The sequence below is a fragment of the Musa acuminata genome, chromosome BXJ1-8 (assembly GCF_036884655.1).
Source record: "Musa acuminata AAA Group cultivar baxijiao chromosome BXJ1-8, Cavendish_Baxijiao_AAA, whole genome shotgun sequence".
Classification (NCBI taxonomy): domain Eukaryota; kingdom Viridiplantae; phylum Streptophyta; class Magnoliopsida; order Zingiberales; family Musaceae; genus Musa; species Musa acuminata.
The window spans coordinates 43,372,762-43,397,754 of record NC_088334.1 but is presented as its reverse complement, the minus strand read 5'-3'; the positions used below and the strand labels follow the sequence as shown (position 1 = coordinate 43,397,754).

Below are 24,993 nucleotides of genomic sequence, written 5' to 3'. Positions count from 1 at the left end.
GAGCAGCCTCCCCCTAGTACTAAATCGGATTCTAGTGGAGAGCGGACATTCCTCTACCGCTAGGTAGAGCCACTTGGATGATTCTTGAAGTTAACATCACTATGTTTATTTTTTTATTTATGATTAGATGAATAAATGGATTGTAATAAATGAATTGTAATAAATGTTTATGAATGATGAATAAAGTGATGTTCATCTATTTGGCTGTGTGGAAAAAAAAAAAAATCCACGATGTGACAACCACTCTTTGTCTTGCTCTTTGTTTACGGGGACAACATTGCTAGTGATGCAAAGAATAGATTCCAAAGCATGTCAAGCTACCAAGAAAAGAGTTCCACTCTACAGTGGAGGTGGTCATGTCTCGCTCTTCTCTTGCAGTAGTTATCATTAGTGGAAAGACTGCTTCCTGGAAGGATGGATGGAACATGAGCAAAACAAGCTAAGATGTCTCCTTGTCGTTAGGAGAGGAACCGGTGGAAGAAACAAAGAGAAGACGATAAGGGAATCAAAAGAGGAGCTTCAAGGAGAAGAGTTCACTGGTTCCATGCCATCTTGAGAATGCAATGGTGCAAACCGCGCCATGTCCTTCCTTACTAAAGAAGGAAGGTGATGCAATGGGCGTTCACTTTGTCGTCCTTCTCTTCTTCCTCCTCCTCGAAGGATGATGTCAAGGGTGGGTGATAATTAGCAATAGGGAGTGTGGGTTAGAAAGTGACGATCAATGATAAAGAATATTATGAAACATCAATTGCGATTGCATGCATAATGATGATCACAAGGGATGTGGGGGAAAGAAAAAAAATAAAATTAGAAAAATTATAAATCGTAAAATAATATTTATTAATCTTTTTAGAGATTATGAATAGTAAACATATATTATCAATCGTAAAAAATAAACCTCTAAATAGTAAACTTGATAGCTAAAGCCTTGAGTATTTTTATAATTCATATTTTTAAAAATAATATTATTTAGAGTTTCAAATCAATAGTTGAATAACACTTAATCATTGAAAATTATTGTAATGACATATACAAAATTCTTAGATTTTTCAAGTATATATATATGCTAAAAATTATTTTTACAAGGATAAATACAAATAAACTTTTATATATATATATGTTCAATTTTACTCGATAAAATATAAATAATATGAGCAAAGAAGTCATTTAATGATGATAGGTGGGAGTTGGTAAAGCTAAATTAAGACAACTTATCTGCTCTCTCTACATCTCATCCAAGAATGCAAGCATCTTAAAACTTAAAATGCCACTGAAAACTCGACAGCTATACCTGTGCAGGAAATTTTAAGAACTAGTTTACCGTAGGAGTGGCAATCGAACCATCAAAGACTACTAAAGACGGCCGTTATCCGAAGCCCACCTCGATTAGTACAACAACATTCGGCTCGTTTGATCCTTAAATTACTGCCTTTTTCGTCTCACTGCTAAGTAACCATTTAACCTAAACGACTGCTAGCGTACAACTTAATCACCGGCTTCTCTTTACTCGGCTTTTTCATCTCCCCAAACGCCGTCGCACTCCCACCGAAACCCACCGCGAAGGAGCGCCGAAACCCTACCCATAGATCTTGCGAGTGAGAGCCTTCGGTGGGGAGGAGCCATGGCCGTCGTCGCTGACGTTGCAGCGGGAACTCTGGTGGTTGTTCTGGCAATGGCTTTGCTGTTGGCGACGTTGGTCTCGTCCAACTCCGAGGGGGACGCGCTCTACGCGCTGCGGAAGAGCCTCTCGGACCCGGACGACGTGCTGCAGAGCTGGGATCCGACTCTCGTGAACCCTTGCACTTGGTTCCATATTACCTGTAACCAGGACAATCGCGTCACTCGCGTGTAGGTTCCGTGGCGCCTCCGTTTCCCTTCCTCCCCTCTAAGTTTTCTTTCTGATATCTTGTTTTTCCTACCTTTCTTGATTTGACGGAATTTATATATCTGCAATTTTGCTGACAGGATTGCATTTTTCGTTGACCTGATGATTGACCAGTGTTGTGTTATTAATTGTTAGGATGCAGATTTGGTGAAAATTTTAGTGATGTGATAAGTTCTAAGAAAATGTATGTCGAGAAATCTTTTGGAAGAAGTGATTATACATGCTTCTTTATGGTCGCTAATAGTTGAGCAAGTTTCCGAATTTGGTAAACATAGAAGTTTGACGTGGTTGGTGAATTTATATAGTTAAGAGTGCGTTCGATAGAAATATTTGGTAAAATACTGGTGTTTTTTTCCTCTTGTCTATCATATGTACATAGTTATCATACCAATTTATGAAATCTGTGGTAACATGAATCTTGAAAAGAGGGAAAAAATCTTACATTGACAGTCCGTGAATGAGTTCTCTTTCTTTAAGAGGAAGAATTAAACTCTATCGGCGAGCTATACTTGGGATATTTTCTGTAATAACTTAAGTGCTGAGTTGGTCCGCTCAGTCAGACACAGATTCACAGTGTTTTTTGATGATGGTATGATCGGCACACTAGTGGCCAAGGCCCTTAGTGGAAAACCTTTTTCACTGATTGGGATCATGCGGTGGAATGTTTGACAACAAACACCCCCAGGAATGTGTTCTCCAACTAGCATTGCTAGGTGAATGAATTGCATACTTTTACTAATATATCTAAAAATTTGGTAGAAAAGGGACAATGTTAGGACATGTTACGGAAAATTTCCTGATGTGAAAAATTCAAGCAATCAATGGGAAAAAGAGAAATGGGGGCCGGATACAATGACATGTTGTTTTCTTTGAGCTTCTTCTTTTATTCCCTTTCAGTTTCTAAATGTAGTGGGGACATAAAATAATTTTATTTTTGAGCTTTATAATTCAGAAGGAAAATATTTTTATGTACTCAGACATGTAGATCAGCATTCCTTGTGTGGATCATCGAGATTCTGGCTTCAGCGGAGTTATCGAAAACACATTTGAATTGAATAGCATTTTATATGCCTTCATGATTCATTTAGATGTTTAGGAATGGTTCTGATAGGATCGAAAAAAATATAGCAGACATGCTGCGGAGGATCTATAGTAATTCTAATGTAAATACCTATACTATTATGATAGAGTAAAGGAACAGAAATGTATATCTAATGAAGAAAACTTAGAATACTGATAAGTTTGTCAAAATAATTCCTTGTTATGCCTATCTTTTACATATTCAGTAGTTTATTAAGCAAGATTCTGAACTGTTGAGTTTTTCCTTGGTACTCTTATATCCTGTACTATACCACAATTGTACGGCAGCAGAAGGTTAACTTGTGCTCATTCTTTCTTTGTATAAATTTGTATTATTGTTGTAAAGGACTGTAGCAATTAGCATTGAAGTTGAAGCTGTAAATAGAATTGAATTATTTTAGCATATCCTTAGATAGAATTGTCAAAGATTTTGTTTAGGAAACTAAATTAATATTTGAGAATAGTTCATACGCCAGCACTCCCTGTTGGGATTGAGAATAAGTTATTTTTTTCAAATTGTTATAAGGAATTAAGGACTATGTCCTGTTGTGTCTTTCTCTACTTTTAAAAACATGATTGAGTTTTAGGGTTATAGAATCTCCTTTATTTAATTCACAAATCAGTGGTAACTATTTGCTCCAAGGTCTGTCATACCGAAGCGTACCGCCCGTATCGGGCGGTATGTATTGGTTCGATAGGTTACCGGTACGCGGGCATAGTTCGGTACACAGAATTACCGCTTCGACAAGTTACCGCTACAGTGCTATAGTGAAAAAATATAAAATTGTTCGGTATACCAGGGTGTACCGCTCGGTACGCCCTGATGTATTGCCTAGTACACCGGTACCGTACTGTACCGAGCTCGGGTCGAAACGCCGATACGGTACGGTACGGCGAACCTTGATTTGCTCAATGGGAGACTTTGAGTCTTTGATGAATTATCACATCAAGAACTTTTAAACTTTGGTTGGTCTTCCTCATTGTGTCATGCATGTTATTTATTTATTTCTTCTATCCACCTTATTTGCTTATGAGTCATCCTTCTATTTGTTGTATGACATGTGATGTTGCTTTCTACAGGGACCTGGGCAATTCAAATTTATCTGGCCATCTTGTACCTGAACTTGGATGCCTTGAACATTTGCAATATCTGTAATAGTCTCTCACCTTTTTCTTTAATTATTTTAGATCATGTGTCTGTCTTTTTTCCTGTGTTTGTCTACTCTGCTTTCTTGCTGTAAAAAACTGATGTTGAGGTAATGATTGTTATGATGCATAGTTTTGTCATTTTCTTTTTACCAAAGATGCATTATTTTCTAATACCCGAGGATTGTTTCAAGCCCTAAACATTTCAAATCATCATAAAATCGGGCAATGGAAAATTCAGTGGAGAAATAGCTAATAAATATAAGCTAGGTTTTCATATCACTTAGGCACTCTTGGCATTATTTTGTTAATTGCATATATGCATTGCTTATATATGTTCTGTTTACTATAAAGGGTCTAATAATAAGATACTTGTGCATGTCCAGTTACAAGACCCCTCTTTGCATTTTCTCTTCCTCTTCCTTTGTTTTTATATTGTTTTTCACTTGATCTAAGATCTAAAAGCAGTTCTTCTTTGAGGAGTTTAAGTCTAAACTAGAATGCTAATCAAATGTTTTTGCTTTTTATTATTATGAATGCCAAATTTCTTCTTTTGGCCTTGCAACCTTATCTCCCAATTCAGAGTGAAGGAAGTATAAAACATGGAAGATCCATGAGTGTAGCTCTGCAGATTAGAAGTTCAACTTCAATATTTTGACCATGGAATAACATGCTGATACTTGCCTGTGGTATGTTAGATCCACTACCAAAGAATGTTTTTCATATTCCATTGTGCAGGAAATCTAATTTAGAAGCCAAAGATAAATTCTTAGATCCTTTGGCAATTCTCAAAACTGCCTTCTGTTTGGGTCAATTGACATTTTGGACATTGCTTAAGGAATGCTTCTTCTGATCAATAACCATTTTAATTTTCAAGACCTAAGATCCCGTTCACCAATTGTGTGATATTAAGAAGATCAAAGCACAGTTAACAAGTAGTAATTGATAGAGATGAAATACCTAGGCAGATTATGGATGGTAAGCTTTACTCAACGGTCTTTGGCTCCCCTTTTATTTTGATGATTGTAATTGCGCGTTGAACAAGGATTTGTAGAACATACCATGCCGGTGCCAGGGGGGCTTTAGTGTGCTATCCATATACTTCCATGTTTGCTTTTTGATATTTGGTTCTGCCTCATTGGCAAACTAATAAAATGGTGCAAAACTTGATCATGGTATGTTGCTTTGACTAGAAAAGTACCCAAGTAATAAAATGGTGCAGAACTTGATCATGGGAAGCTTTACTTGATAATCTTGTTTCAGAATTGGCTTCTAATATGGATGGGGATTGACTGGATAGGATCTTAAAATTACTGCAAAATAAGTTGGACTTATTGGGTAAACAATTGGCCTTCTTGGCTGATCTTGACAAATTTGAGTATCCACCAGTTGCATAAAACTCTTTGTGGAGTAAGAATTTAATCCAAGATCATTTTTCTTTGAATGGTCCAGCTCTGTTCAGGCCTACTTTGACTAGTCCAAATTGATTCTGGCCTACTTTAACTCTGAAATGTTACAAGAAGCTACTCCTTTAACAATCAAGGATTCATCTTTTTAACGACATTATGGCCATACCTTAAGAGAAGTATGTTGTTTAACATCTGCCGATTGTTGATCAGCATTCTATAAAGATCTCCTATTGATCTGTATTTTAGCTGTTGGGGAAATCATTATCTGTTGTTAGTTGTTTCCACTGGTCTCGTGAAGATGAATTTGTTCATTGTAGCCTTATTGTCATGAAATTTCAGTGATGTTCTTATGATATTTGCTGAACTTTCTGGATTTCTTATTATGGTTCTTTAGTATTAAACAAAATGATACTTCTCAATGTCAACCAAAGGTTAAATAATTTTCTTTTGTTGCTCATACAGGGAACTCTACAAAAACAATATCCAAGGGACAATACCATCAGAGTTTGGTAATCTGAAGAGTCTCATTAGCCTGGACTTGTATAATAACAACATCTCAGGGGTTATCCCTCCAACACTAGGGAAGCTTAAGTCTCTAGTATTCTTGTAAGTTGTGAAAAAGTTTCAGTCTTCATTTAAATTGTACAAACATTGGTAAGCCATTTTATTAAATCTGTTTTTTGGTATTGTTTCTGGCATTCTATTAATAGTGAGGTTTTCAAAACTCATATTTAGTTTTATATCTGTGAATTAAGTTTATGCTGCTTATATAATACTAGAATTGTCAAAGTTTTGACAAATCAAGGCAGGAATAATATATATATATATATATATATATATATATATATATATATATCTATATATATCTAAGTACATACAGTAGAACTATACATATGTATATATTCTGATTTAACTTTGAAGATGTTCCCATCTTATTGATTCAAACTATGTAGCAAAACTAATCTGTATCTGCTTGCTTTTCCAGACGGCTCAATGATAATCGTTTGACTGGTCAAATCCCAAGGGAACTTGTTAAAATTTCTAGCCTCAAAGTTGTGTAAGTGCTTTTAGTTTGGTTCTGAATTCATCACATTTTTAGGATGGTCCATTTATGTTAGCTAATGATAATCTTTGATTCGGCCGTTTCCAGTGATATATCAAACAACGATCTCTGTGGAACAATTCCCACCACTGGACCATTTGAACACATCCCCTTAAACAAGTAATTCTTTTCCTCTTTTTTTTTCTTCTATTTGTGCCAGATTTAATTTGCTTTTCCTTTATCTCTAACTATCTATTAAGTGCATATTGGTTGTTACATACCAAGCATTGTTCAACAACTGCCTATTCATCTGGTGCTTCCTTTTCGGTTAGTAGAGTTGTGTAAGTGTCTGCCACTTTTGTTAAATGGTTAATGGTAGTCATGCAGAACTGGCATTACTAACGAGAATAAAACATACAGTTCATGTGTAGAGTTGTAGATTGTCTTGTAATAGGTTTTATTCTCTTCTAGCTGTTTAAATTTCCCTTGTTTGTGTGCAGCTTTGAGAACAATCCACGTTTAGAAGGTCCAGAGTTGCAGGGTCTTGCATTGTATGACACAAACTGCTGAAAGGGCTTGAGATGACGCAAGTCACGACACCATTTCACAACCTGGTTGGCACAAATATGTTCGATAATAGTTTGTCACATATGTTGAACTAGTAATTGTAGGTGAAGATGGAATTTATCTTGTTTGTAAGGGTACCTCAAACCAGAACTGTTACTGTATGCTTATGTAGATAAGTATATCAAGGATGATTGCTTGTTCTCAATAAATGTTGGATTGTGCCAATGCAAGCGACTTCTGCTGGGTTATGGTTGTGGCTCTCTAAATATGACTTCGCCTTGATATGTTTGCAATTGCAACTGCTGGGTTATGGTTGTGGCTCTCTAAATATATGACTTCGCCTTGATATGTTTGCAATTGCAATGTTATATGCAGGTGCATTATTCTTATTATTGTGTTAGCATGCAGGTGATCTTATGAAGCAATTTGAACGCCAGTACTGGTAATTGAAGCTGGTTGCTACTTGTTGACTTCCGTTCAGCTTTAAAGAAGAATCACAACCCATATCATCTTTCTCTTTCTCGATCCTTCCAGCTTCAGAGGCCGAGTGAGCGATGAGGTGAGAAACCTAATCTCGATCTTTCGCTTGGTCTAATTGGGAGGCCTCTTTGTCATCATCACAGGCGACAAATAGATCGAAGCGGGAGTCAGTGGCAACATGACGAACCCCTTTCGGTCGACGCTCGTTTCTCAGGTCGAAAAATTCACATAGTACCCCTCTCGGTCGACTCGTGTTTCTGATGCTTAAAACTTCGCATGGTATCGTGCGATTCGCAGATTCGTTAGCATCCCCGATGACGCATGCAGTGAGGTATTGGGATTGGAATGAAGGGGGGGAGGATTACCTAGTACGCAGTAGTGGCTTTAGACGGCTCAAGAAAGGGACATAGTGTCTTCCTTCTGCTTTTGTGATTGCAATCCCGAGCTTGAAGGAATCACGACCATTTACGTGCCAGATCGATGTCCAGCGACAGATAAGGCTTCGTCGTTTGGAGTGGTCGTGGTCATGGAGGCGAGCACCGGGCCTCTGTTGAAGGTGTACTATGAGAACTGCCCCGGATGCAAGCAGGACCGGAAGAACGAGGTCCGCCGAGGAGTTCCTTACAGGGAATTCTTCTACATATGGATCGTCACGCTGTGCTCCGGTAAGTCAAGAATCTCCAACAATTTCGATTGTTGATTCAACGAGCTGCTTGTTTGATTATATTTACTTGTTATTGGTCGATTCTTTCATACTGAATTATTTTTTGTTTTGTGTCACCATGTCTAACTCGTAATTGCTTTTTTCAGCCTTACCAGTAGCATCATTATTTCCTTTCTTATACTTCATGGTATGTGCAACAAAACTTGGTACTAAATTTTTTGTTCAAATAACCATGATCTTGTGTCTCATGGAATGTCAGTTCTGCTTTACTTGCGTGATCTATTCTGATTCAATTTTGTAGAAATATGCTCAATTTTTGTTAATCCAGTGGAATCTGCTTTTGGAACAAATGTTAAATTCATCGTATTATTCTTTTGCTATCACTGAAGCATTTTAATTTTGTGGTCATCAACATTAAAAATATCAGAATGTTATCATCATTATTAACATTATATTGTTGTGGTCTTCAAGGTATCATGGGTGCACATATATATTGAAGTTGTTTGGTGAACCATAAGGTTTATTTTGATTTAATGACAATGTTAGAAAAGTATACACACACACACACACACACACACACATATATATATATATACATATATGTATAAATGTATATATATACATATATGTATATATACATATATGTACATTGACTCAATTCCTATTCAAAGAATAATACTATTTGGATAAATGAAATGACACATTAGCATTATATGTGCTAATGCTGGTGTGCTGTTTTACATTCCATGTAGACTGATTAGTTCTGAATGTTTTACTAATTCTTTTGAATTGAGGAATGGCTTCTTATAGTTGTGTTATGCCCTAATTTTGAAGACATTAGACTTTCAAAAGAGATGGCCACCAAAAATTTTCTATCATTATTTATTATCTCTAGATATTTGACAAATTGTCATGAAAACTATTTCATTTACCTTCTTCCTTGTTTTCTTTTGCAGACACAAGACTTACATGTTGCCAAAAGAGAAGAAGATATTGGATTTTATGCTGGTTTTGTAGGTGAGCACTTGCTGTATTCTTTTCTTTTTTTATATATATGGAGAAAACACATTGCAATTACTCTCTTTCTCTCTTTGGCACTCTTCACTTCTCAAAGTGATACAACAAATTATCTTTCCTTAAAGGTTATTTTTCCTTAAAGTATAATGGTTGAATTGAATATTTGTAGAGAGTGGAGACTTTTGTTTTTATTTTTTTGTTCCTCTTGAAGGATCTGCATTTATGATTGGAAGAGTTCTGACTTCAGTATTCTGGGGAATTGTGGCAGATCGATATGGAAGGAAACCAGTTATAGTCATTAGTATTATTTCCGTGTAAGAATTATTCAATGCCTTATTCATAACTGAAAATTGCTTTAATCTTGGAGAAGTTTGGTTGGTTCTATGATTGGTATGTTACTTTCCCCATTGTCCTGATCTTGACTTAGTCTTTGCAGAATATTATTTAACACTATGTTTGGGCTTAGCACAAGTTACTGGATGGCACTTGTTTCAAGATTACTTCTTGGATGTTTTAATGGTTTGCTTGGTACAATAAGGGTATCTGCTCAATTGGTGTTCAAAATTCAAATAGCTTATGATTCATTGATGCCATACTTTCTAATTGGAAGCTTGATGTGGAATTCAATACAGGCTTATGCTTCAGAAGTTTGCCGAAAAGAATATCAAGCTCTAGGATTATCTCTTGTAAGAACCTTCTGATATACCCTTTCTTAACTATCTTTCCATGTACTATGATTTATTGGTCATTTTCCTGTTTTAATGTCGAATTAAATACTTCCAGGTTAGTTCAACACGAGGTATAGGTTTAATTGTTGGTCCAGCTATTGGAGGTTTCTTTGCTCAGGTACTGATTGTTAGTCTGATCCATCAAAAAGCTAGATGAGAGACGGTCAGAAATACACTGTTAGATACATCAAATTTATTTTTGATGATTAAATTAAAATTCAGTTCGCTCGTATTAGTACTTCTTCTTAGGGAACAATTTTAAAGAAATTTTGCAGTACTCGTTACCTTTGAGCAATCAATTGTAATTTAATCTAACAAGATTTTATAATAATTTGAATTTGTATATGGTAAATCAATTGTCATTTCTCCCATAACTATAGAAATAAAGTAGTTTTACACTTTTACCAAAGAAAATTCAATAATAGTTCACAACACAAACACCCATTCCAGGGAAAAGGCTATAGTAACAGATTATCTTTGACAGCTAAGCAATATATTTCATAAGGTCAGGAGATAGTAGTTTCCTGAGTAGTTGAGCTTTTACTCATTTTTGATGTATGCATAGGCTTTCTGCATATTGAAGTCAGCAAATCTCATATTGCTATATGTTTGCTTCAAATTTTTGATGCTTTTGTTTTAGTACTTTCAAATTTTCATTTAGATTATTACAAAGTTACCTCATTTCGAGTTTCATTAACGTGGGAATATAGCATTTTGCAAATCGAAGAATACAGTAAAAGAAATTGCAGATGGGTTTCTGTGATTAGGATATGCTTATGATCACACTTTTTGCCTGCTATTTCTTGCAATTGCTTATGTTATAGTTTCTGCATGCTCTGTTTCTCTTCCATATATTGCATGATCTTCACTAATTTACAAATTTCTATGGGTGCATACTACATCAGCCTGCAAAGAAATATCCAAATATCTTCTCCATAAAGTCATTGTTTGGCAGGTAAAACTAGAAATATAGCAATAAATTAGACTTCTATACTTTCTCACTCTAATGATAAATTCAGCAATCAACTGCAGGTTTCCTTACTTTTTACCTTGCTTTTGCATCTCTCTCATAGCAACTGGGGCATTGGTTGCCTGTTTCTGGCTTCCTGTAAGTTACACTACTTCGTGCCTCTTAGTTTAGTTCTTTTGAAATTTAGTTCTTTTGAAAAGCAGGATGGTGTTTGGACTTGGCAACAATCTTACGAGCAATCTAAACTACAGCTATACCTTTTAATTCTCATAAGCTATACCTCCATCATATCTATAAGCATGAGTTGCTTTTAAAGCATTAATGATTCCCTGATTTTACAGTCATTGGAAATTTCCAGACTTTTCCTAGATTATTTGCACTTCTTAGCAAAAACAACATGCAATCATTATGTTTTCAATTGATTTGTTTATGATATAAATTGTGAAACATGATTCAATGTTCTAGATAACCTAAGATTAAAATGAAGGATAATTATTCCTGATATTCCATTTTTAAGAGATTATTGCATTGAAATCACCAAAAGTCAAAACTGATATCGAATTTTCATCCCGTCAGTATTTTTCATTTTCTTGATCATTCACACATTTAGGAGTATTAAGCTTCCATCTCTGTATGTTCCAATAAAAGTGGATTCATTTCATGATATTCATCATAATATCTCCATCCCGACATTCATTTTTTATTAGCTCATACTGTAACAAGTTACATTCATGACATACATGATGAAGTTGGTCCACTTATGACTTTATGATTTGTGTTGTATTCTTCTGTAGGAGACTTTGCACATGCACGATAAGTGGGAAATTGAAGATCTGGAGGATTCACTAATAAGATGTGAAACAAAAAAATATAATGATGAAATTGAAGGAACAATGTTGGCATCTAAGCAAAGCTTGATAAAGAATCGGCCTTTAATGTCAGCAATCATTGTCTATTGTGCTTTTGCCCTTCAAGACACAGCATATGCTGAGGTAGCATGCCTTTTTGTGAATACATGTTCTTCAGTATAATTTCTAAAAATATGATTAAATTTCTATGATGCATGGCACTGTGATATGGTGCATACTTTGATATTTACATTGAGTATTACAATATGTCATCATAAGTGATGAGATGTAATAGCAAATTTTTATCATTTATAAAAGAGTAATTAATGCACATGACTTACCTATTATTCAATGAAAAAAATTTCATTAATGACAAAGCCAAATTGTATAGTATGTAACAAGAATGTATAAGGAAAGAAGTAAGATGAAATCAAATATTTTGTTTCATCATAGACTACATGTTTCCAATATAAATAATATCAAGTATCTAATCATTTATACATCTTACACATCATGAAAATATCAACACTCAAGAATGACAAAATTTTCCTCAGAAGCATTCACTGATTATCCTCAAGTAACCAATGTGAATCTGGGAAGCATCTGATTTGACATACATCTGATTTGAGTGCATGAGGCATTGGCCATCTTTTCTAAGTGCCACTTAGAAATTTGTTCTCCTTCTTTCTTTCCTTCTTATCTGCATATCCCGGCGAGAAGTTAACATCTTACAATGTTTCAGATATTCTCCTTGTGGGCTGTGAGCAACAAAACATATGGTGGATTGAGCTTTTCATCTCAGGAAGTTGGTGAAGTACTTGCAATCTCAGGTAAATTGGTAATGAAAGATCCTAGGAGTAGTGACATGTGACAGTCAGTATTAAATTGGTAGTATATGTGTCTGCAATTAACTAGTAAGATTGCTGAAAAAAGAAAACTATTCAGATTGCATAATGAACTGAGTTAATTGCATATGTCTTTTTATCTACAACTTAAAAATACATTTATCTGCTTAGTTTGAATTCTCTGAAACAAACTTGCATATTTTGTTCTTAAAAATCTTGAATAGCCAGCCCTATTTTCACTTGAACAATGGGGCATCTGTTGGAGTCATCGAGAGGGGTACTACTTTTTTTTTGCTCAATACATTTTAACACTTGCCCCACCATTTAGAAGAAATCTTTTGAACATTATATATCAATTTCCCATTTTTACACCAATGTAAACCACATCTAGTTTATTAGGAAGTTGCTTAATTTCTTTGTTTTGGAAAACTGCAAAGTGCATCTTTGTCTCATGGCACAAGTTATATGGAAAGATGGAAAAATATATATGTCGATGATCAAATTGCATTTATATTTAATCAGCTGGCCAAGGGAGGATGACGCTTTTTGATGCAGCGCAGAAGGAAGTGATGCATGCAACTTTGATTTTTAGACTGTTGATGGGTGTATATTAAAAACCTTCAAACTTTTTTTGGAATATATATGAAAAAGAAGAGGCTTTGAGAATCATAAGTCTATTAGATTTTCTTATATGTATATTCATGTACTCAATAATACATGCTAATATATTTGCTGATAGTCGTTAGAATTAGTATTTGCTAAATATGAAGCTGCTTGTTCATTACCAGGTTTGAGTCTCCTAGTTTATCAACTATTTCTTTATCCATGCTTTGAGAAGTATCTAGGACCCATCAGTTCATTGCGTGCTGCAGCGGTATGCAACAATGACATCCATTTGTGGTCATTTCTTATCATGAGATTTTGGTATTTATCAATGACAGTCATGTTCTATGTGCAGATTTTTTCTATACCATTGCTCACCAGTTACCCATTTATGTCTAAGCTTTCTGGATTAAAACTTTTCTTTGTTGTGAACTGTGCATCACTCCTGAAGAGTGCTATTTCCGTGAGTATTCTCTTGCCTCATAACACTAAATGGAGGGATTATAATTTTGTCAGTAAAGTAGGTGTAACAATATTTTTATGCTAACATGATTTCAAATACACATCCAACGTAGTTTACCATTATAGTGGATGTAGATAATTTTTACCAAAGCAACTTAATATACTCATGCTGGTTATGTAACCAGGATCCATCCAGAATCTAGGCCAAATCTCCAACAACTAAATAGAGATTTATCAGGTTTATGGAAATTTCATGCTTAATGTTGGTTTCTTGTAAAATAGGAGGTTGATCTTATCTATTTATAGGTGGCTTTCCATCTGAATCTATAGTTTCTATCCTGCATGAAAGTACTTTGATGCTGAATGATCATACTTGAATGAGAACACCATCACAACCATAAAATAACACCAACATTTCTGTAATTAGAATTTGATACGACAGTCGGTCATTTAGATTTCATTTTCTTTTGTGAATATCTTTGATTATTTAAGTATTATTTAGTTATATGTGATCTTGGACTTCTGAACCAAAGAAACTCCTACCAATGATTTAAATTCCAGTATATAAAAAAAATATCAACATACTGTTGCACTGGCATGACATTACCACAACACTGGAAAAATAGACACAATATTGGTGAGTGACTTGTGAACTGGATGACCTTTTTCTTGGCATTTTGGTGTGATCGGTTTACTGCATAATGGTATGGAGTTGGACTGGTAAATACATGTTGATATAACTAATCTAGGTCATTATTCTAATCCTTCCTTCCAGCAGTACGTTACCACAAGAGCATCATGAAACTAAAAAATGTATCATAGAAATTTAAACTTGAGGACTTCCATTAAGAAACACTATTTTCCAATCATCCTTTTCCAGAGATTGTTCTAATGCAAGCTAACCAAATTTGAATCAGGTAACTATCACCACTGGGTTCAACATCCTGCAGAATAATGCTGTGGTGATCCTCTACTCTTTTTACAAACCTTAGCTTACTTCAACTGCAAATTCTTAATATTCGCATATGACAGTCTCAACATCAAAGAGGTGCTGCAAATGGTGTTTCTGTCACTGCATTGTCTCTTTCCAAAGCTATTGCTCCAGCAACCGCAGGGGCTTTGTAAGTATTCCGCGTATTAGGTTTTGTTAATCCATACCTGATGATGTAAGTGGATAGTACATATAAAAAATCAAACAAAAAAGTTCCTGTGAAAAATCACTTCTTTTTGTGCTGCTTATATTTTTATATCTAGGTTTCTGTCTTTCTGTGATTCTTTAATTTTATAATATTCAACTCAAAAGCTATCAGTGAATGTGTGTGTCTTTATACACAGGTTGAACTGCTTGAAGCCTGACTTCCATTCATAATCCAAATTATTAAACAAAAACTTAAAATGAATTTCTCTTCTACTTCGCAAGTAGAAAGTTACAAGGAAAAAAATTGCTGTTGATGTGAATAATTTGTTCTCAAAGAAGTTGTATGTTAGTGAGGTTTTGCAGCACGATAGTTTACGCTGATTAATCATATAATCTTAACATATCTTAAAAATATGATGGTAGCTAGTTTTGTTCTTTTATCATATTTTTACCCCCTAGGTGTTGTATAACTATTTGATCCAAGCATAAGTAGGTTGGTGGTTTATTAGTTGAACTTGTAGTATATTACTTAATTGGACAGGTGAAAACACTTCAATATTTGCAATAAATGACTACCTTAATTCTTATTTAACTATTATTAGACTTCAGAGGATATGATTTTCTTTTAAAGCTAAAGATGCTCGTTTGATTTCTTCAATAAATCATCACCACACATCCTGTTAGTAGTTGATGTGAACTTCAAATGAACTACTGTTGGCATATGTAGGGAACAAATAAATGACAATCAATAGGCTTTGAGATAAATAAGTTATTTAAGGAAACTTTACTGATCAAGGTTCTGATTTTTTTTAAAATTTTTTTTGTAATTTGATATGTATTTGCAGATTTTCATGGGCACAAAAGCGTCAACAGGCTTCCTTCTTATCAGGTATAACTTGTTTCTCTTTGAAGATTTGTCTCGTTGCAAAAGCCTCTATCATTCATCAGACATTGCAAAAGTCCATAATTTTTTTGTTTAATACCTAACATTTGCCATGTAAATTAATCACCAATTAACCTGATCACGATCTCATGATACTTGGAAATCATCTGAACTCATCTACCTACTCTGAATTGTTTGTAGCAATATTGGATACTATCAAGCGTACCCTTTTAGCTCTCTTCCATTTCATAAATAAATGATTGTAGGATCTTACGCTAATTCTTTAGATTTGAAATGTAAACATATTCACAATCGATATGCATCACAGATCAATGTACATCTACTTCATGGTTAATTTTAACCATAGGTAAAAATTCGAGGAATTCTTTTTGTTTCTCGAACTTGTTTGACTTGGTTTGATTAATCTGAAAATAACATCGTAAGATTTCATACTGATTATTGTGTTGGGACGCAGGCGATCATATGATCTTCTTTGTGCTCAGTGTGAGTGCATTGATTGGGTTCCTATTGACCTTCAAACCTTTTCTGACTCTACCCAACTCCAGTGCAACGCATGAATGAGCGATGTAGTCGATAAGATCAAGCTATTACAATGACCAACTTGTTCCATTGATCCAACCATAACTAAAATTTCTTTTTGTCTATGTTCTTTTTCTTTCTTTGTAATGTATGTTGGGTAATTTATCCAAAGAAGTTCTCGGGGTTTTATCATATGATACTTGATTTTTATTAGGGGTATTTCTTTTTTACATAATTGATCTTGGTTGACTCTGGATTATTTGGGTTGAACTAGTTTGTTTGACATTTACTAAATTAGATCAGTTCAATAAAAATCTAAATATTTGATTTATTCAACTTAAATCCTAAATTATCTTTTTTTTTTTCCTTGAATTCTCCTGATACCCCTGTTCTTAAATTATCCCCACCTTCTCACTTTACCTCTACCTCCTCCTTCCACTCTAATTATGTTAAATATCTTTAACTCAAGTTATACTTAATTATATATTCAACCCAAAAATACTTAATTAAGTATGAAAACTTAATTACTCTATACTGAAAATTAACTCAAATTATATTTGGGTTACGCCCAATCATAAAGTCAAACACAAAAATATTTTATTTCAAAAATTAATCATCATAAATCATACAAAAATAAAAAATAATAATCATAAATAGATTAATATCCCACAAGAGAAATTTGGATAAAATTGGTGAAACTTCAAAGAGTTATAACAGATTCAATACAAAAATATCTTATTTTAAAAATTAATCATCTTAAATTCATATAAAAATAAAAAATGATAATTAAAATATTAGCATCTCACCCTAATAGTTCTATACAAGTTTGGATATGTTTGGTAAAAATTCAAAAAAAGTTACACTCGAATTATACTAAATAGTCATCCTAAATGCATACAAAAATAAAATAATAATAATAATAATAATAATAAATATATTATCATCTTATTCTAGTAGTTCAAGAGAAGTTTGGATGAGTTTGGTAAAAATTCAAAACTCATCACATATTCAACATAAAAATATTTTATTTAAAAAGTAATCATCCTAAATTCATATAAGAAATAAAAAAATGATAATAAATATATTCACATCTCATCGTAGTAGTTCAAGAGAAATTTGAATAGGTTTAGTAAAAATTCAAAGAGTTACACTTGATAACAGATTTAACCAAAAACATTCTATTTAAGAAATTAATTACTATAAATTCATAAAAATTTAAAAATATATATATTATGATCTCATAGTTCTGGAGAAGTTTAGATATATTTGATAAAAATTTAACATGTTATATTTGATCACCAATTCAATCAAAAGGGGTAATCTTTAAAAATTTATTCACCCCCAAATATTATAAAAAATAATATAAAATTTGAATTGGTTTGATGAAAATATCTTTATTATACTCCCAGTTACACTCTCATAAATTCAATAAAGTCCGACTTGATCTAATATGATCAAAATCGACCCAAAACAATTTGATATGAATTGTTTAAACCAAACTAAATCGACTGATATGTGACTTGAAATAGTCCTATACAAAAATATTATTAAGATTAAAAAAATAATATCTTTTAGAAAAAAAATTAAATATAGTGATACCATATGATAAAAACTCAATACAAGAGATTTTTTTTAGTAAATTACCCATTGATGTTTATGTTCTAATAGTGCCATATTATGGTGGAAACGATACCAAACCATTCCTAAGATTAGTCTTGTTAAGAGGCACTCTTAGACAACACAAGTAAAAAAAAAAAGATTCCAAAGCTTAAGACCAAAAAGTTGAAGCACGTTGCTTGACACCTTGGGAAGACGAGCTCATATAATCTAATTATAATGATCTACCTATACATTTTTAATGTACATTGATGGAAAAAATATTCCTATCAATAAAGATTAATTAATACATGACAACCCAATAAGCATGAGAAGGATGAAAAATAAATAGTAAGGAAATATTTTATTCATACTTCAAAATATTTTTCAAGTTAAATATATTAAAAAAGTCCACTAAATTATAACTGTTTATTAAAAGTATTACCTTAATCTTCATGTAGGTTGATCGCATGATGAGCATATCAATTCTCGAGTGAACATTTGAGTCATCCCATTGATCATAATAGACTTCTTATGTTATGTGTGCTAACATCCACTCTATCATATATATTAAATATAAATTTATATTTAAAAAAAAGGAGGAATATGTATTTGAAAATTTCACCATTAAATAAAATCCAACTTGAACCCAAGCCGTGGTTTTACACACGGTCGGGTTCGGTTCGGGTTCAACTGGTCTGGTTCAATTGGTGTCGAACCGGTCCGTAGTATTGCGTGGTTTATTTAAGAATTTGTCGGATCTTAACCCCTCCCTATAAGTCGAATCTCCGCGACACCATCACCACCGCCTCCTCTCGGAAACCACTTCCCGGCGGTCGTCGCATCTGCAGTCGCCGGTAAAGAGAGACTCGGATCCCATTCAGGGGGGGGAGTAAGGGAGGAGATGGGGAACGTGACCGGGAGGGATGGGGTCGAGGACGGCGGCGACGAGGACGCCTCCGTTCGATCGAGATCCGACGCCGATCCCGGCTCCACCCACGTCCGCCGCGTCCGATCCGTCGACTCCGTCGAGAGCTGGCCGCCGGAGAGCCCCGGCCGCTCCCGATCCCCTCTCATGTTCGCTCCCCAGGTGACAATCGCGATGCTGCTGGTGATGGTTTTTGGTGCTGTTTGCCTCTTGTTCCTTCATGGCTGTTTTGAGGCTTCCTCTTCTCGAGTTAACGCCATCATCTTATATGAATACATCATGAGATTTAGACATCTGACTTCAGGTAATGATGCCCGATTAGGTTACGAATGGAGTACTGTGATTATATGGGGAGGTCATTGCAACTTGTCATATCTTAAGGTATATGGTAGGTATTATCAATTTAACTGTGAGGTGAGTAAGATAGCGAGAGAACCATATCTTCAAGTTAAAAAGATAATGAAATCCTGAGAACAGTAGCCAATTGTGTCCGAGCTTACATGATAGTAGAACATAGCAGGAAAAGAATTCGATTGATTGAGAAATGTTAGAACAATGTCCTTAGGATTATAGATTAGTTTATACGAGGCTATATGCTATGCAAGAAAGTCATGCCAGAATCTGAGACAAGAAGTTTTAGCATAGGAGATTAGGTTTATTAGATTTCTTTGATCGATAGCTGCTTTTACTTTGTGGCTAAAATAAAGAGGTAGCCATGTCTTAACAATTAAATTATGTTTATTCTGTGAATATTATGAAATATCTTACAGAGAACTAAATTTCTCAAAATTCAAGAAACCTAGCAAATTAAATAATTCTGACACTTACATGATATTTCAGACAATCTATAAGATGAAGAGTTTAAACTTCTAATATAGCGATGAATTATTTATTGTTTGCATGATGCTGGTAGTCTAGTCCACCTTTTTTTGGAGTAGAAGGTAAATTAAATTACTTTTGAAGCATAGAACAACCAAAACCTTGCTAATCTGCGCACAAAAGAGAAATAACTCTAGAGGCCAGTTAGCTCTCCAGATTTGATCAGGTAGCATAGTCTACGTTGATAGTATTGAAGGGAAAGAGGAAAAAAGAAACAAATAGCAGCTCCTAGCCTCATCCATCTGAAATACTTGTGATTACCTCATGTGACCTGCTTTTTTAACTGTGTCAACTGGCTTGATCTACATGTAAATATTACTGGCACCAATTTACTGCAGTTGTTTTGCTGAATATGTGGCCCTATGGGCTCTAGGAGTCCCTGTTTAAAAGTTGTCTCTACTTTTGAAGCTGCAACTGTGGCATCCTGATTTTGCAGACAGTTCCAATATGTATCTGTTAGAGGGGACTAGTGATGAGTCAAACTAATTTGTAGCTGCGACATAAGGTAGCAAATTTTCAAAGATAATTAAAAAAGAAAAGAAGAATGAAGCAAATTTGCTCAGTGTCATTGTTGGAAAAGCATTCCCATAGCCAACCCAGAGTAGTTTCTTTAAGACTCTTTGTTGTTGTCCTTGGCTAGCAGGGTATTGGTTTGAACCTAGATGTCATTAGTATCCATTCTATCTTATGTAAATCATGAGGGTTGAAAATCATTGGGAAGGGTAAATATGAACCATATGCACTATCAACTTTATATCCATTCCTTTTTTTTTTGTGTTTTGAAGTTGGCATGTGTTTCTCCTTTTTCATCATTGTTTCCTTAGTTGTTTGCAGCTTTTGCAGGAACTTATTTTAGTTAGACACTGTTCCATTTGAATTTATGTAATTGCCATGTTGTAATTATCTTCTATGCTTGTGACATGCTTATTTCACTATTAATGAAATTATTTTTTGTAGTTTCTACTGTGCTTCTTCCTGATGAATATGTGCCTATATGATGACATTTAAGGAGAATAATTTTGTGTTCGTATATAGTTTTTCTCCTCTTGTTTATGATAAAAGCCAATTCATATCACACAAAATTGCTGTTGTCTAATATTTTGTTTGTGAACTCCTTGATATCGAACAATCTCTCTCTCTCTCTCTCTCTCTCTCTCTCTCTCTCTCTCTCTCTCTTTTGTGACTCCCATGTTTGCAATACTACTTTAATTTTACAAGATTAAGAATAATCTTATGTGATAGTCCAGCAAGTTTGCCTCAGCCGCTGCAGAAATGAATGTTTAGTAACTGTAGCTATCCACTATGGATTTAATTCCGGTGGTCCTACAATTCAAGCTTGCAATTTTGAGATCTATTGTGGGAAAAGATGTAAAATTATTAGGATATGAGCATAACTGCTTCAAATTAATGCTATCTGCTATATTGAAACTCCTCATATGGATTTATTGAAAATAACATGGCCAAAATTTCCTGGTACAACATTTATTACAAAGTGTAGTGGTTTTGGTCTTGTATATATTCCCTGCTGAATTTTTCTTTTTCACTAAGTAACTTCATTTCACATATTTGATTACATGAATTAACACAATTTTCTGCATCCAGTTTTAGCATGAAATCACCTGAAACTGAATTGCACTGGTACAAAAATCTGTATGCATAATTGGGAAGGCAGTGCAGTTAGTGAAAGGCATGCGTTCATACAACCAGACTGCATATTCCTCTTCCATCCTTTACTTTTTCTTTTTATCTACTGACACATCCATAAATACAGGCATGAGTTAATGGGCTATCATAAGTTTCTTGAAAAAGGGTCTCTTTACTCACTCCAGAAGCTGGTTGATGTAAGTGGGTAAAGAAGCCAATTGGCCTTGTTCCCAAAGTGTTTTTCTGTCATGAGAGTTAAGCTCCTCTCAGGATACTGTGATCTTCACCTATTTAGGTTGCCTATAAATAGTTGATAAATTAGAATATTGACATTTTTTTTTCAATTTCCATAATGATGATGGTCCACATTTTTTTTCCATAGTATTTATACAATACATAGGCACCGGACATATGTACCATATGTTTTAGTTCTATTGACATTTAAGATGATCTATTCCTGTCCCTTCCCTCCAATCGTTTAGGACTGTGTTAAGTCTTCTCACTGATATCCTTGCTCTTTCGAAAAAAAGATGAGAAATCTTTTCTTTTTTTCGGTTTCTACATGTCCAGCATCTTTTTAAAGGATGTTTTTGTGGTAACTGGCTAATATGTTGAAAGAACAGAATACTTTTCTTAATCCATACATGTGTACTTGAAACTAGTGTTATGTAATGCTTTATGGTAGTCCTTCTCGAGACAGTCGTCAGGGTTTGATATCTTCTGCTTTGTTGGCCTTTGTTGTTATAATACACTTTGATAGGTTATATGGATGTCAAGCTCATTTGGTACCATGAATTATATTGTTTCAACCTGGTAGCTCACTGAATCCATCATGTTTAAAGTTCTATATGTTTGGAGTTTTATTTTGAGTGTTCAATGTAATTAAAGACTAACTGGTTGAATTCTTCATTCTGCATTCCTTAGCACAGAGCAACATTTCAAAGGTTTCACTTTCTGATCTAATTGTCATACATAATCAGAAGCAGGGTTTTTAATTTCGAATGATACCACCTGTACCAGGCGATATATACCAATCGGTTAGCAGACCGGTACATGGACCGCCCACTATCGGACGGTACGGGAGAAGGAAGAAGAGAGAGAAGAAAAGGGAGAACCTGGAGATCCGCCGTTGCTCTCTCTCGACGATCCCGATCCGTCGCCGCCCTCCCTCGTCGGACAACCCTGATAAGATGTCGTCTCCTCCTCGTTTGAGGTGACGAGGCCTCAGCATCGTCAGCGACTTTTCCCAATCCGCGCAGGGAGAAGAAGCCTCAGCATAGAGAGAAGAAACCTCGGCGACGTTGCTGAGGCTCCGCGGGGAGACCTCGGCATCGTCGGCGACTTCTCCTAACCCGTGCGGGGAGAAGAAGCCTCGGCGTGGGGAGAAGAAACCTCAGCGACGTTGTCGAGGCTTCGTGAGGAGAAGAAACGACGCGATGTCACCCCTTTTTAATTTATATATATATATATATATATATATATATATATATATATATATATATATATATATATATATATATATATATATATATATATATATATATATATATATATATATATATATATATACTGAGCAGTACACTAGAGCGTACCGCTCAATATACTTGTAGTATATTACGAACCTTGATCAGAAATCTTGTAGTATATTAGTTCTAAAATATCATCCATGTTTAGATAATTCAAATATATTTTCTGTTTATGCACGAATGATGTTAACTTTGTATTTCTTTAGTGGCCATATCATAATCTTTCTTTCTGGAAGTCTTTCTATCGTGCCACAAAAAAATGGGCTGTATGTGCCATTCAGAAGATATTTAAGGCATATTTTTGTTCTCCCTACCTAATATGCTTGAATAGGATGAACAATTTTATAATCTGACCGATAACTTTTGATCTTGCCTATTATGCTTTAAAATTCTCTAATTGAACTGATATATTATGAGGTCCATGATTGAGTGAACATGACTGTTGTTTCATGTGTTATGAGTTACCGATCAAGAAATTATGCCATAAGTTAGCATGTCTATCTCTGTCAAAGAACAAAATTGATAAATGTATGTTTCAGGTTCCCGTACCTCCCTTGCATGGAGCTGCTGATGCCCCTCCTGTATTTAATCAACTATGGATGAATGAGCCTGATCAACTCTCGGATGGTCCCCTTGAAAAGGGAATTCCAACACTGATAACATGGAACCGAGGGGGAAATGTTGTCCTCGTAGAAGGATCATGGGACGACTGGACTTCAAGGTCAGTTTTTTTTTTTCCTTAGGTCAGTGTATTTTGATTTGTAACCGAGAGACAAATAATGAAAATTATGAATTTGTCAACTTTTACCATTCAGGAAGCATTTGCAGAGGTCAGGCAAGGACCATGCCATTTTAATGGTTCTCCCTTCGGGAGTATACCGATACAAGTTCATCGTGGATGGACAATTAAAATACATTCCTGATCTTCCTTTTGTTAGTGATGAGATGGGGAACATCACTAATCTCCTTGATGTCCATGTGAGTATTTTTTTTCTTCTTTTATTTTGCATAAAATTGTTTCTTCAGGAGTGGTATGCTTTTAACTAAATGAGAAACCTTGACACCTGATTCCTGGGAAAATGATATTGCACATCTTTATCATGTCATAAGTGGATTAGGTTGAATCTATGACTTGGATCTTGTCTTATCTCTACTTCTGCTGCTGGAAACTAGATAGCTCTTTTCTTATCATATTTTCTTTTATCCAGGATTATGTTCCTGAAAATGTGGAGAGCAATTCTGAGTTTGATTTGCCGCCCTCACCTGACTCCAGCTACAGTTGGTCGCTCACAGATGAAGATTTTGCCAAGGAACCGCCACTCGTTCCATCCCAGCTGCACCTTACCGTTCTTGGGATGCAGAACACTGATGAAGAAGCGTCGCCGAAGCCCCAGCACGTGGTCCTCAACCATCTTTTCATAGAGAAAGGATCCTCTTCCCAGTCGATGGTGGCCCTTGGCCTGAGCCATAGGTTCCAGTCCAAGTATGTGACCGTCGTTCTTTACAAACCTGTGAGAAGGTGACGCATTCCTCAGCTTCTTTGCACCGCCGAAACACGCTGCTGCTGCTACTAACATGGGGTTGATTTGTATTCGGTAATTGGCCATCAATTGCCACCATAACCTCTCTCCGCTCAGGTACTTACTACTCCAAAGCTTCCACGGAACCTTTCTTCTTCCACGTTCTTCTTCTTTGCTCAGCCAGATGTGACCCATCTTTTTTACCTTTGTTCTTCGATGACTTGTACCTGCTCCCGAGTGAAGTCAGTCCACCAACCACTGTCAAATCCAAAACCAGGTCATTTTCGATTTGTTAACCTCCTTTTTCTCTTTTTTTTTTGCTCTTATTATTTGCTTTTGCATTGTGAAAGACATGACATCTGACCCTTGTGATGAGAATTGTACAATTTACTTTCGTAGCAGCATAATAATGAGTCCACAAAAGATCTCTTCTTTGTTTTTCTTGCATGAGATGTTCGCATTGTTAATGAACTTCTATGTTCTATGAATGACAAAGAGTCAAGCAGTCTCAGCCTGAGAAGGGAAAAAATGTCGCCGGAGGCAAGCACATGGTGGCGCAAGAAGCGGCGGCGGGCGGTGGCCATGGAGCACAG

The 24,993-nt window shown here is 35.1% G+C and overlaps 3 protein-coding genes across 8 annotated transcripts; all 3 read left to right on the top strand.

The window, feature by feature from the left end:
* The first annotated feature begins 1,523 nt into the window (after positions 1-1,523).
* On the top strand, positions 1,524-7,354 carry LOC135587996 (leucine-rich repeat protein 1-like). Its single transcript, XM_065079912.1, has 6 exons — positions 1,524-1,848; positions 4,046-4,117; positions 5,983-6,126; positions 6,506-6,577; positions 6,671-6,742; positions 7,063-7,354. Exons 1-6 carry the CDS (start codon positions 1,622-1,624, stop codon positions 7,130-7,132), a joined length of 657 nt encoding a protein of 218 aa, XP_064935984.1. The 5' UTR covers positions 1,524-1,621; the 3' UTR covers positions 7,133-7,354.
* A 110-nt stretch (positions 7,355-7,464) lies between these two features.
* Positions 7,465-16,499, top strand: LOC135587994 (probable peptide/nitrate transporter At3g43790). 6 transcript variants are annotated; one of them, XM_065079908.1, is made up of 18 exons: positions 7,466-7,823; positions 7,907-8,274; positions 8,420-8,460; positions 9,230-9,290; positions 9,559-9,604; positions 9,727-9,829; positions 9,923-9,976; positions 10,074-10,136; positions 10,924-10,973; positions 11,051-11,126; positions 11,783-11,980; positions 12,579-12,666; positions 13,470-13,555; positions 13,640-13,747; positions 14,664-14,708; positions 14,779-14,867; positions 15,730-15,773; positions 16,243-16,499. In XM_065079908.1, exons 2-18 carry the CDS (start codon positions 8,136-8,138, stop codon positions 16,347-16,349), a joined length of 1,398 nt encoding a protein of 465 aa, XP_064935980.1. In that variant the 5' UTR covers positions 7,466-7,823; positions 7,907-8,135; the 3' UTR covers positions 16,350-16,499. The 6 variants fall into 6 exon arrangements, with proteins under 6 accessions (XP_064935983.1, XP_064935978.1, XP_064935980.1 ...); XM_065079907.1 differs by having other exon boundaries at positions 7,472-7,823; positions 9,502-9,604; XM_065079911.1 differs by lacking the exon at positions 8,420-8,460 and having other exon boundaries at positions 7,465-7,823.
* Positions 16,500-18,680: 2,181 nt separating this feature from the next.
* On the top strand, positions 18,681-24,847 carry LOC135585685 (SNF1-related protein kinase regulatory subunit beta-1-like). The gene is made up of 4 exons (XM_009415947.3): positions 18,681-18,993; positions 23,420-23,601; positions 23,696-23,858; positions 24,089-24,847. Exons 1-4 carry the CDS (start codon positions 18,808-18,810, stop codon positions 24,401-24,403), a joined length of 846 nt encoding a protein of 281 aa, XP_009414222.2. The 5' UTR covers positions 18,681-18,807; the 3' UTR covers positions 24,404-24,847.
* Positions 24,848-24,993: the final 146 nt, after the last annotated feature.